At 34.5% G+C, this 14,592-nt stretch overlaps 1 protein-coding gene across 3 annotated transcripts in view; it reads left to right on the top strand.

The window, feature by feature from the left end:
* The window catches only part of LOC105340042 (uncharacterized), a 51,442-nt gene that overhangs the window by 1,241 nt on the left and 35,609 nt on the right, over positions 1-14,592 (top strand). The window contains exon 1 of one of the 3 annotated variants that reach the window (XM_066072782.1): positions 9,586-9,629. The exons of 1 other annotated variant lie outside the window; for it this stretch is intronic. In XM_066072782.1, the coding sequence (XP_065928854.1) occupies positions 9,601-9,629 (29 nt within the window). In that variant the 5' untranslated portion in view covers positions 9,586-9,600. Of the gene's footprint in view, positions 1-9,585; positions 9,630-14,305; positions 14,438-14,592 lie in introns of those variants that run through there. One more of the 3 variants, XM_020072121.3, reaches the window with a different exon arrangement.

The raw sequence follows: 14,592 nt of genomic DNA, 5'->3' as shown, positions 1-14,592 counted from the left end.
TTTACTAAAAACTCGTTTTCGACATAGCAATCCGATGGTTACATGTATGTGTTCATATGAAGTTGTTTGGGTATCAATTTAACTATCAATTATGTATTATGAAACCTTTACACATGTAGCGCGTCTTCTAAAATGGTTAATACTTTGTTATCAAACATTTGGTTATTGAATAAGTAATATCATATTTTAAGGAACATTCGAGTTGTTTCTATATCGCTATTTCTATCGCTCTCCCTTTCCATCTCTTTCTTTTTTCGGACAGAACCGTGTGTCTAAATAAATGGGATGATTCATAAACTCTGGTTTATATGTTATAATTCCATAAACTATTGTAGTTTTATTCGTCAAAAACAACTCATCATTGAATGCATGGATATTGGTGCAGAAGGTACTCTATGAGTTCCTCTTTCTTAAGAGCAATAAAACACAGTTACTTTGACGTTTTTCTTTGTTGTTTCATATTTCGAGATGGAAATTTTTTTTTTTAGCAAGAAGATACATTAGTCATAATTAAGAGCACTTTAAAGCAAAAAATCAGAACGTCAAAAACCCCAAATGTACGATGGACATTTTTTTTTTATAAAAACAGTATTTCACACTACTAACTATCGTTAGAAATGGCATCTCTAGTAGGACAATTTGTGTTTTTCGCAATGTTTTGTTAGATTAATAAAACACATGTTGGGGTTACTTGTCATTGCTGTCATCTTGCACATGTTTTTTTTTTTACCTCAGAGCTCGGTTATCTCGCCAAGAAAAATATCTTTATTGAAAGAAAGCATTAGTTTTATTATTTCCCACTAACCTCACTTCGAACAGCTGTGCCATTTAATGCAAAGTGTAATTACGGGCTTACTCTGGTTGACTCAATTGAAGGCACACTTGCTGCTATTAAGTTGAGGTGAATCTGCGGTACATGCACACTGAACGATGCAGAATGACTAAATAGCTTTTTTTAATGTTGGGTGTATACCGGTATAGTATTGTCTTTCTCAAAACATAAAAGAAATTCCCAAACCTTGTTGTTTGATACTGTGTTTCAGAATGTTATGCTCCCTGTAATTGGCTGCACAGAATTTGGTGACAGTGGTATTTATCAATGAGTGCAGAACAATATGTCTGATACACGCCCGGTGTTTGAGCACGGTATAAAAAGACAATATGTCTGGTATTCAGCAGTGGCTAAACAACTGTAACAACCCATATCTAGAAACGTGTTGTTGTATTTTGAGGATAAACACACACCCTCCTCCAAGGTTTGGTTACTGTGTATCTTTGGCACAAAGAAATTAGTAATCGTTGAATGTAGAATGCGTACGATTTGTATGATGCTCATACAAATATAAATCCCAACAAAAAGTACAATGAAGTGTAAACTGAACTAAAAAATGGACACCGAAAAAATAATAATCGCAGTACTGTTTTTAGAGCATGTGCAGGGGAGAGGTATGCATGTAGGTGTGGGTAAATATTGTGAACCTCGTATAATCCATGTACAATGAATGTTATTTACAATCAGAATTGTATTCTAAAACGTCATACATGTAGATATCTGCGGTAATAGTAAATTCCCTGAATACACTAGCGATCATAATGACGAATGGTGCATTATTCCGCAGTCATTTACTTGTTAATATCGCTTTTAGTCAGCTATAGTGTCTTTGTTAGATTTTTATTACCACAAATTTGCATACTCTTAATAGTGGGAAGGAACTCCTGGAAAGCTGGAAAAAAAGTTACAACTATTTTTACAAGATCTTGGACTTAGCGTAGTTGTGTCAAACAGCAATGTGACGTAGGCCTATCTATTTCATCGCTGGCCACTCGGCTAAGGCTCTGTGAAATCAACAAGATTTGTCTGGCTTTTGAGCTTAGAATACGCAATCTGTGTGTATTTCACTTGAAACCAGCGTCATTTGAACTTGTTTTGACGCAAGAAATAGATACTTTCGTCCTATCGAAGGTCCAAGGTTAAAATGGTTCTACTCTGCTCTAACAGCAATCATTTTAGACGGTAAAAAGTGATTTTGATATCAAGACAACTAACCAAATTTATGAAACATGACGAGGATAGGTTTTCAATGGGTGGGTTTTCCTTTAAAAACGAAATAAAGCTGCTATATGAAATCAGTAATAAGTGCATGCAATTTGGGGCAAGGTTTTACTTAAATTTGTTTTTTTTACCATATATAAATAATCGGAAGACAGACAAATACTATAGTAATGCGTTTGATATTATGTTAATATATTCTATTTAATAACGTTTTCATTTTTTTTAAGGGTCAATGGTAAAAAAAAATCATACAGTGAAAAAGAATATTAGGTTAATATTTTGATATGCTCGGTATATCTTTACACAGTTTGCAAGACTAGTGTATATTTACATCTACCGAGTATGATTCCATCTAAGTATTAGCATAAATACATGTACTAGTAAACCATGCGTACAATTCTCAGGCACGTAGCATCGTTTTTGAAAGTGGGGGGGCCAAACTCATCCAAAAAACTTGACAAGCAAAAAAAGAAAAGAAAAAAAAAGAGGGAAATAGATAGGACTTTCCCAAAATCTTCAAAATCCTAATCGGGGGTGGGGGGGGGGGGGCGTAGTATATAACTTCAATTGCAGTCCTCATTTCCTTATAATCATATCAACTTTTTACATCCATGATAATTCATTCTTTTATATGTAAATTTTAAAAAATTCAGTTGCTGCGAGAAAAAGTGGCCCCCCTGATGCTACGTGCCTGATTCTGTCTTGACAAGATACAGGATACGACTACTTAAGTAAAGAAAAGAATGCAATGTCTATTCTTTACTGATGACATGCAACTCGACCATTAGTATGTTATCCTTTGAGATATGATTTATAGATTAAGTAAACTCATACAAAACATGCATTTCCACGTTCCTTTTTTTTGTCATGTTAATTGTTTATAAACAATATTTGGTAAATACGAATGAAAAATAAACTTTTGAAATATATTAGGCATTCTTAATGAGAATAAAATGTCTACATTTTCAGAGAAGCCTTTTAGCTAAAAGAGGCAAACATGACAAATATTCTTTATATATATAGATACATATTTGGCATAAAAAAGATCGAGACATTTTAATGCAAAGCGAATATTGAGTTAACAATGAGTGTATTCATATAATAATAATGTTCCTGAAACTTTCAACATGAGAGGTTTAGATTTAAGCTGCTATACACATATTAAGTTTTATCCACCGTCAATAGAACTAATTCTGTGATATGAGAAAGAAGAACCCGTTTCTCCCATTCATAAGACCTCGGCAATATAGAATTACGTAAATAAGTTACAGTCTGTTACAATTTGTCTGTTTATATTTGAAGCACCCCAGAGACGTGTATAAGTGTCTTATCTTATGATTTGTTTTTTTGCAAGACCTTTGATGTTCTTATAGATAAAACATTTTAAAACATATATACAGATTAGTGCAATTTCTTTTAATGAAAAAAATCATAGAACGTTTTAATTTTGAATTTTAATAAACAAAACAAAAATTAATAATACACAAGTAATAGCTTTCCAAAAAGCTTGCCTGACTAAACAAAATTATTCAATGGAAGCATACATGTATCAATTAGGCTATCTTATCAGAAATTAATTTTAATTTTTGCTGCTGATCATAAATCTATAAATGGAACACGGAAATTTAAGATATATTTATATATATATATATCACTTGAAATTCATTTATTTTATTAATTCAATTTTTTAGGAATGCACACTTATCATTTAAGTACATGTAAGTTTGAGAGCTGGAGAGTAAATAGTCGTTTTTTGCAAATTGTATTTGTTTTATTAATTGCAAAATCAACTGAAAGGCATTTTTTTAAACTTCCAACCTTATGAAATATGAGAGGGTATACAAACACGTATTGTTTTTGAATGTGTGTGGGCAGCTTCATTAAAATCATCTTGACAAGCAATTAAAAAGGATGAATTCTCAAATTCATGAAAAAAACCCTAACTGTAACTTCAATTCAATTAGAATTCCTTATTTGCAGAACTTTTCATTATTGCTTGCTCCTACAAAAGTGGAGGGGGGGGGGGATAAATCCATGATATTTCCATTTATTCTATAAAAAGAGGGGAGAGGAAGCAGCCTCCCTCACCCCAACCCCCGATGCTACGTGCCTGTGATGTAAACACATGGTGGGCTCTGGGGTATTTGCATGATCCCAACAGACTCGTCAACTAATCGACCCACAAAAACTATGAATGAGACATTTTGGCGCGAAATCCTGCTTTACCGTTCACGCAACGAATGAACTCATCCATTGGCAGAGATCCATGGGGGGAGGGTTAGATGATTTTTAAGGTCTTCCGTTTTCAACGGAAGACCTTGTACTGATTCTGTTGGTAATTCTTTTTATTCTTTTTTTTCTTCTAGACGTTTTTTAAAACTCAAATATCTTGCTTGTTTGTTGTCCTATAAAGTTCAAATTTGCAGAGCTTATTGGTAGTTACTATTTCTCAATATCTATGGAAAATCGTTGATATCGACACTTCCGGTACCGAGTTATTCCCCTTTTTCCCCAAAATATAGGCATTCTTGTGCACGCAAAGGCTCTGAAACCGCTCACAGCCTGTGTTACAAAGTCACAAATCTTCAAAATAGAGAGTTTGAACGTTGTCCTCCGAGTTTTGTTTTTACAATTTTCCTCCTTTAAAGTTTCAAAAAATTAATTTGAATTTGTGTTTCAAAAAATGCTGATTTTTTGTTGTGTTTTTGTTTTGTAGCTCTTTAGTTTAAAATTTTCTCTAAACACATATAGAACAAAATATGTGCAAAATGTAAAGGGCTTTCACTTGACACCATTGAAAAAGGGCTGGCCCCTTAAATTAGGGGTCTAGAGCACTTAAAAGTCTTCGCTTTATAACTCAAAAATGGTTAATATTTCGCTATAGCTGTCGATAGAAAAGTTGTTCATTATTGTGTTATCAATGTCGTTACAAAACTATTTTGTACCGGTAATGCGTATTATGAGTGTAAAAAGCTTGTCTTGTTAACATGTACCTGTATTCATTTGGCAAGTAAGCGAATCGTCTTCGTGCGAATAACGTACATATATTAACAGCTGAAAGTGTTCCAGCATATACGGGATGCTTTGATTCATTTGAAAAAGTGTCTAAAAAGTATACGTGTACATGTTTTTCTTACAGCCTTTTTTTTGGAGTAACCTCTGTTTAGGTCCTATAGTGGACAACCGTTAAGAAAAACAAAAACGAGAAAATGTAAACGTTCTTTTTCTTATCTAGTGAGATACATAAACTAGATTTAAAAAAAAATAAATTCCATGAAATGGATTTGAGTCATTTTACTGCAAGCATTTCAAATCGACCTAAATTCTTAGTTGTTTGCGTCATTACATAACCCATCTCGCCCGCGGCCGAGAAATTCGATCGCCAAGGTCGCGGCTGGACTACCTAGCGGTCAGCGGTTATCTAATACACAAGAATCGCGTCTGTCATATGTTTTTAACTTAGCAGCAAACACAAGAATCGTACACAATGACATTAAAGCTTACTCTTCTTAATTTGAATTAAACGATAGAATAAGAAATCGTTCTGTTTAATCATAAACTCGAACTGAAGCAGTATCAGACAGATAGATCAACTGTGGGATTAAAGGGGGAAAAAACTTAAATTAATTAGAGTTTATTCATCATACTGCAAACATTGTAAATCTTCCTGGGTTCTGAGCTTTTTATGTGTGTTTTAACTTTACGTAAGTTATCCGATCCCTCATCCGCGGCCGAGGAAATCGGTCGCGGCTGCACTACCTAGAGGTCAGCGGTTATCTAATAACAAGATATATATACAAGAACTGTTTCAATTTTATGTTCTTTTTGTTCACCTTCAATTTATTGAATGAAACATTAGAATGTGAATTGAGAAGCCCCTCTAAAAATTGATAAAAGCGATATTGTTCCAAATCAGAAACATCATCAGACATAAATCAATAGTGAATTTGTAATTCTAAAATGTTCTAAAAACTATACATGTACTAATAATGTTATAGATAAACAACGAAAAACCACGAAGATTAAACCTTCAAATGATCACCCCTAGAACATAGCCAAGGAGATCCCGCGCGAGTGGACAAGTGATCCGCGGTAGCTCGTGTTCTTCTGCATGTACTTGATCACACGTGCATGTTTATTGATATTTTGTACGATTCCAACTATTTGTTTATTCGAGATTTTGACCGGTACATGTAAGATTGACTTGTGTTTCAATTTAAGATTTTTTTTTATTTACCCACGAAAATTTCCGCTAGATACTGCTGAGAGGTTTTATAGATATCGTAGAAAGTAGTTGACGTCTTCATAAGGTTGCACATAAAATGAGAGAGAAGGAGAGAGAGAGAGCGCGCTCAAAATTGGAAGCATTATTTAGCCGAATTAAGAAAATGAAACAGTCTCCAAGCGTTCAAGGCAGGATAAAAAAAATCAAATATCAAATTAACACATGCGGTAGAGGCAATTGCAACTTCTCTGGCCTTTCTGGCAAGTTTGGAAAAACACCTCGAATGTATTAACATCACCGGATGTTAGAATATTATACAAAATGGAGTCGCTTCCCATTAAAATAAGTATCGGCAAGAAGTTTTGTATGTCGTTTCTGGTTTATATTTTAGTGTATATTGATACCTTTAATGAAATATAGCTCACATCTCAACAGATCATAAAATGTGTTGTAATTACATCAAGTTTTAAAAAAAGGGGGGTCGTCATGGACGCCTAGGTAATACATTCGAAGTGTTTTCCGAGCTTGCCAGAAAGGCCCGAGAAGTTGCGATTGGCGGTAGAGGCTGACACGATAGAATTGAGGGATTTGGTGATTATTTTTAGAATGTTCACATGGGTTTTTAAACAAGATTTGTTAAGATTTTATCGGTTTCATGATCACAGTGCAAGGGATTTTTTTTTTCAAAATGTGGCGAAGACCCATTTTTGGCGACTGCTTAACATGTGTACATTTTTCTCCTCAATGTATGTCACCTTCCCACCCGTGTGTTTATTCGGTCAGTCTATGCTAAGTCAAATGAATCCGCTCCACGTGCGACCGAAAATCTCGTGTCGCGTCAGCGCACATAGCCTAGAATATTGCCCCTGGGCTGCAGATCAGCAATTGATAAATAATTGAGTAACATTTGGAAGGATGCTTTCAATGCAGCGGTCAATTGTTAAACAATAAGTGTTTAAATATTCGATGTCAATCAACCTCACATTAAAGGTGCGATATCGTAATCTGAGAATGTGGCTAAAAAATTAACCTGTTGAACACGCTAAACTTCTATAGTTATGAACAGAATAAAATATATATTATCAGAGACTTAAATAACTTAATAAGTTATTTATGTCTATGGTTTTATAAGTTAACAGTTTTAAGTCAAATATTAAATAGAATTTGTTCTCAGGATTAGAAGTAATGATATACGACTACATTAAGCAATAAAGTCTGTCGATCGTCATTAAATCATCAGAGTACTGCAAGTGTCGACAGTTTCTTATTTCTTTGAAATAATTGTAGTAGTTCAATTGACTTGCAGACTATAATATAGCGACTTTTCTGCCTCCCAAAAATGTATGCATTTAATTGCGATAGATATTTGTTCTTGGGGATTTTACTTATTGTTATATGCACATTGATAAAAAAAATCATTGAAGTTGTGTAATATGAGGTTGTAATGCAGATTAAAACTCAGCTGAATATTTTATTTTTAATCTAGCTTGTCAAAATGGGAGATTGTTACCTTGTAGCTTGTTAACTCTGAAAAAGTCTAGAACAGAAGAAATAAAGTCTTTATAGCTTTCGCTACATCTTCTTATTTATGTGTACGCGTACATAAAGCTATTTTAGATTTTTTTTTTACTGTATAAAAAAGTGTTGTTTTTCCTAACCTTAAATTCAAATCTATAGAAATTCAATATCTACATGTAACATCTCAATAGCTTTGATAGCTTATTACCGCTTGGAAATCATTTAGTGATGCAAATTGACAAATGCCCATGAAAAGACATTATTGGACCCCAAGGGTTTCTTATCCTTTCCGACGATGATGAGAAGAACTCAAATGTGCATACAAATCATACATTTACATGTATATTTATATGTGATATGATAGAAATAATTGAAAAATATAGGTCTTTTTTGTGCCGCACAAAACGGGCGAAAAAGATTTTTAAACCCCACGAAAAAAAATGAGGGGGGGTTAAATAAAAATCACCTTGTCCGTCCGTACGTCGTGTCCGGTCTATATCTTTCTGATGGAGAAACATTGGAAGTGTTCTTACTTCATACAAATAATATTCAATAACTGACGAAGCTTCATGACCTAAACCCAAGGTCATTTGGACAAAGTAAAGGTCACTGGCAGGAAAAGTGCAAAATTTGTTTCCGGTCCACTTTGGAATTTCTTACTTCACACAAAGATTGCTTATGACCTGAGGGTGTGTAATGATTTGTTCCTAAGTCATTTAAGGAGAAACATTGGGAGTTTCTATTTCATGTAAAGATTCCTGATGACGGATGATGTGTCATGAACTTGACCCAGGGTCAGTTGCGCAAGTTCAAAGTCATATTAAACATGTGTCATATCTTGTATTAATGGAAATGAGTAAAGCTAGAGTTTGTCATAAAGATTACTTGTGACCTGTAAATATACCTTGCCTTGTCTGACTCACTTATTAAAGAAAACGAACCATCCATTATTCTCTAATAGAGAAATACGTGAGTAATGACTTCTTTCTTAGCGGGGATATCATTTGTGAGCTTGCTAACAGTACCTTTTAGATGGTCCAGTGGGAGCAATGCCCCCTTTCTCTCAACCAAAATTTCCATTAAGTTAACGCTTAGAAAATTGATTTTTGGGTCATTTCCCCCACCGCCACATCCACAATTTTATTATAATTAAATTAATTATATACATGTACATAAATGATGTACTTTTTAAAGTTATCCTAAACTTGAAGTAAGTTAAACGAAGAACTTGCCTGGTATGAAAATAATACTTTGAAATTGAGTCTCGTTTTCGATTTCTTGAACTTACTATTATCATATTGATAATCCAGTATAATTAAAAACCATTTCCCTTCTCCTTACACTCGCCAGGTTCTGATAGACCTGTATCAATAACAGACTATACCCACTTGACCTCCACATTTGCATACAAATTAAATAAACACCTACTTAGCAAAGATATGCCTTTATCTGTTTAATGAGTAGTGCAATACTCAATCTAGAGGTTACATAGAAAACAGGTATGAATTAATTTTTTTTGTCTCCATTTGAAGAGTTCCAATCAATTTTCTAAAGCTCTAATTCGTAAGAAGAAATTGTCATGTAAAGATGACCTTTTATCAATACAGGGTCTGTCAGGCTCTGACAAGTGTCAGGAGAAGGAGGTATTTTAATGAGACTGATGGACAATCCTTTCGCGACACGAAGTTGCGACGGAAGACCTACTCGTTGCTTTGCAACGAGCTCGGCTCTAGTTTTTTTTACTTTTGTTTTGTAACAGCTACATATATGTACATTATACTTTGGATCGGATGTTTTGGAAGAAATGTATCGAATTAAGAAACACCTTGATTAGTAAGTTTTAAATGTGGTAATGTACATTTAGTAAGACATGCGAGTTATGTTCTCTTTTCAAGACTAATGAAATCGCCCAACTAAACGAAAATGGGGACACACCCCGCTTTGGCGATTTAGTTCCTCCAGTAAACATTCCAGCTGTATAAATATTTATTTGTTTTAATCCAAACTGATGACTCTCTTGTAATAATGATAATCCAACACCAATTATTTCTTACATTATACCGTAATAGACAATATGTTACAACTTGTTGCGGTGACCCTTTCACCGTTCAAATATAGTGGAATGCTGATCTAATTTTAAAGCAGGATTACACACGTGCTCTGCATGGTGACCGTCCCTTTTAATTGAAAACTCTTGCTCGCTGTTGTTATTACATGCCATATAACATTTTCATCAATTGTGAATGTAAATGCTGACATCTTAAACACGCATCGGTTAATCTTTTTTGTGAAATATCATGATACTGCTTGTCCCATTGTCTGCACTGTTTCGGAGATTGCAACTTTTAAACCTTAGATATGCCTGACGTCATGACGTCAGGCAAAAAGCCTAGTTTTCCTTTCCTTTCCTTTTTTTAAATATAGGAACCAGTTATTTGTGAAATTAAATTTAATATTAGTTAACATCACTTGGCAACAGGGGTAATAAATAAAAAAAGTCAAATTCCGCGAATGAATGTAGAAAATAAAGAAAGGAGCAAGAAAAATATATAATTATCTTGGTTCATTACTACAAAAAAAATAATTAAACTGACAGTTTAAGAGGCATTTCTAGCAGAATTATATGTTTTACACGCACTGTTTTGTTAGCATAAATGGGAACATGTGTTAGGAACCGTCACTGTCAGTCTTCAGCATGTTTCACATTCCAGCAACTGCATCATTCCCTCGTGTTTTCGCGCCAAGGATAATATGACATCGAATTTTTTTTTACACAATCGATGTGTAAAAAGTGTTACGTTCCCTCATTTACACCACTTTCTCTGTTGAAAAAAAGATAGCATTGACTCTCTGTCCCTATTCATCATTTTGAACATATGCACCAGATAATGATAAGTGTTATAATGGGCTTGTTCTGGTGCACTCAATTGAGGGAACTTTTTTTGTTGTTGTTTAAAGAATGCGATTGTTGTTGAGGTAAGGGGTGGTCTGATATGCAGATGGGAGAATGACTGAATATCGTTCTAGATAACAGTGATAGGATTGTCTCTCTCAAATCATACGGAAATAATGTCTCCACACCCTGTTCAAGATAACTTCAGCGGGAGTGGTATTTATCAATGTATCTCTAAAAATGTAAAATAATTTGTCTTGCAATCATAGTGTTGTTTGATCAAGGCATTAAAAATAACCCGGAGATGTCTGGTACACATTGTATCTAGAAGTGTCTATATTCATAAAACACGTTGATTTAATGTTAATATCTTCTCTTTGATTTGGCTGAGTGCATTTTTTTGCACACGTACATGTATGGCATTCATTTTTTTTTTCAATTTAATAAATTCAGAGAGACAAGACATACACTTTCCTGTTGGTGCTATACCTCGAAAACATTTAAATTCGTGTGGGCCAATTTTCGTGATTTTTGAATTTTCCAATTACCGTAATATATAAAGTATATATTACGAACTTAGACAACTGAAGGTTAATGACTTGCAGGGGGCAATCGGTTTTTAGAACGCAGTTCGCAGTTCGCAGTTCGCAATTGAATAGTGATCTGCGTTCTATCTAGAACGCAGTTCGCAATTCAAAATTTAGTGCGATTGAATAGTGAACTGCGTTCTATCTAGAACGCAGTTCGCAATTCAAAATTTAGAATTCATATTTGGGGCCCGCTTGCCTTATATGCAATTGAATAGTGAACTGCGTTCTATCTAGAACGCAGTTCGCAAATCAAAATTTAGAATTCATATTTGAGGCCCGCTTGCCTTATATGCAATTGAATAGTGAACTGCGTTCTATCTAGAACGCAGTTCGCAAATCAAAATTTAGAATTCATATTTGGGGCCCGCTTGCCTTATATGCAATTGAATAGTGAACTGCATTCTATCTAGAACGCAGTTCGCAATTCAAATTGTTGAATAGTGAACTGCGTTCTATCTGCAACGCAGTTAACAATTCAAAATTTAGAATTCATATTTGAGGCCCGATTGCCTTATATGCAATTGAATAGTGAACTGCGTTCTATCTAGAACGCAGTTCGCAATTCAAAATTTAGAATTCATATTTGGGGCCCGCATGCCTTATATGCAATTGAATAGTGAACTGCGTTCTATCTAGAACGCAGTTCGCAATTCAAATTGTTGAATAGTGAACTGCGTTCTATCTAGAACGCAGTTTGCAATTCAAAATTAAGAATTCATATTTGGGGCCCGCTTGCCTTATATGTGTCACGGTGTGAAATTCAATCTTTCGGACTATTTTTAATTATTGTGTAAATTATGTTTTTCGGACTTTGTGTTAATTGTTACAAAAACTTTTCATCTATTTCGACAACGGTTTTATAAACGTTATAAATTCCGCGCAGCATTAATCCCACCTGAGGCACAATCAGTGACGGACAGCTAATCTTTTAATTGACTTCTGTTTATGTTTATTGACACTTAAGCTTCTTTCATCTTATTAATCCTTTTATGTACATGCTGCTAAAATGTCCCGAGTCACTCAATAGCTGTTTGATAATTGATTTACTTACATCTGTACTTCTTATGTTAATCCTTCATTGTGTTGTTCCATTGTTCATTATATATTATTCTGAATTGTAAAATATAGTGAGTTGGAATCAGACCTTCGGTGCTGATACATACCAAACTCACGTAAAAGTATATTTCATGTAAAGTCTATATAAAAGTCTGAAAACTAAAACGCGTGTTGGCTTGTTGGAGGTTATATGAGGCTGGGTCCAACAACAAGAGAATAAGCTCACGGTTGGCCCAGTGTTAGTCCTGTACGGGAGCGGGCGCACCGTAATATATGCAATTGAATAGTGAACTGCTCTCTATCTAGAACGCAGTTCGCAATTCAAATTGTTGAATAGTGAACTGCGTTCTATCTAGAACGCAGTTCGCAATTCAAAATTTAGAATTCATATTTGGGGCCCGATTGCCTTATATGCAATTGAATAGTGAACTGCGTTCTATCTAGAACGCAGTTCGCAAATCAAATTGTTAAATAGTGGACTGCGTTCTATCTAGAACGCAGTTCGCAATTCAAAATTTAGAAGTCATATTTGGGGCCCGATTGCCTTATATGCAATTGAATAGTGAACTGCGTTCTATCTAGAACGCAGTTCGCAATTCAAAATTTAGAATTCATATTTGGGGCCCGCTTGCCTTATATGCAATTGAATAGTGAACTGCGTTCTATCTAGAACGCAGTTCGCAATTCAAAATTTAGAATTCATATTTGGGGCCCACTTGCCTTATATGCAATTGAATAGTGAACTGCTCTCTATCTAGAACGCAGTTCGCAATTCAAAATTTAGAATTCATATTTGGGGCCCGCTTGCCTTATATGCAATTGAATAGTGAACTGCGTTCTATCTAGAACGCAGTTCGCAATTCAAATTGTTGAATAGTGAACTGCGTTCTATCTAGAACGCAGTTTGCAATTCAAAATTTAGAATTCATACTTGAGGCCCGCTTGCCTTATATGCAATTTAATAATGAACTGCGTTCTATCTAGAACGCAGTTCACTATTCAACAATTTGAATTGCGAACTGCGTTCTAGATAGAACGCAGTTCACTATTCAATTGCATATAAGGCAATCGGACCCTAAATATGAATTCTAAATTTTGAATTGCGAACTGCGTTCTAGATAGAACGCAGTTCACTATTCAACAATTTGAATTGCGAACTGCGTTCTAGATAGAACGCAGTTCACTATTCAATTGCATATAAGGCAATCGGGTCCCAAATATGAATTCTAAATTTTGAATTGCGAACTGCGTTCTAGATAGAACGCAGTTCACTATTCAATTGCGAACTGCGAATATGAATTCTAAATTTTGAATTGCGAACTGCGTTCTAGATAGAACGCAGTTCACTATTCAATTGCATATAAGGCAATCGGGCCCCAAATATGAATTCTTAATTTTGAATTGCGAACTGCGTCCTAGATAGAACGCAGTTCACTATTCAATTGCGAACTGCGAATATGAATTCTAAATTTTGAATTGCGAACTGCGTTCTAGATAGAACGCAGTTCACTATTCAATTGCGAACTGCGTTCTAAAAACCGATTGCCATATGATTGATATTTTGAACTCAATAGTGTAGTTCCTTTACAACTATACTGTTAACAGATAAAGTATATGTGCTTCAGTGAAAATAAAAGTTCCGGGTTCACAAACCTTTTTGACATATATACATGTAAGTCAAGTGTCATATGTCAAGAGCGATAACGAGGCTGAAAACTATGAATGAAAATAAAAAAAAAACCATACAAATATTTGAAATGCATACGGTTTTCTAGATTGCAAAAAATTGTATACATTGGGTCATTAAAATCATCAGAGCGTCTTTGTAAGGAGATTAAAAAATAAACATCATGCAAAAAGTGATTGAAAGGTTTTTTTCTCGACAAATGCAATTTAATAGTACACTGGTTAATATGTCCGGTTCAGCCGTGATAGTGTTTCAGACGTCTTCTCTGGCATCAGTGGTATTATACTATAGAGGACTCGCACTCATCAGCTCACGGAGATAGAATTACGTAACTACAGGTTACAGATATACATGTATATATAATTTGTATACGTTCTCATCTTCATATGCCGAGGGTTAATCTGTAGCATCACTGGTAAGTGTTTTGATACTGTTATTAAGAGGGATGAATGGCTGTGGCTGTATTGAGAGTAATTCTGAATCTCCTTGAAACAAAGAGCCCTGTATAAAGATATAAGAAAATGTTCAAATTTTCGAGCTAAACTTTATGGATTTTGGTTTTTTTAATAA

Source organism: Magallana gigas, chromosome 10 (genome assembly GCF_963853765.1).
Source record: "Magallana gigas chromosome 10, xbMagGiga1.1, whole genome shotgun sequence".
Classification (NCBI taxonomy): Eukaryota; Metazoa; Mollusca; class Bivalvia; order Ostreida; family Ostreidae; genus Magallana; species Magallana gigas.
This window is presented reverse-complemented; position numbering and strand designations above follow the sequence as displayed.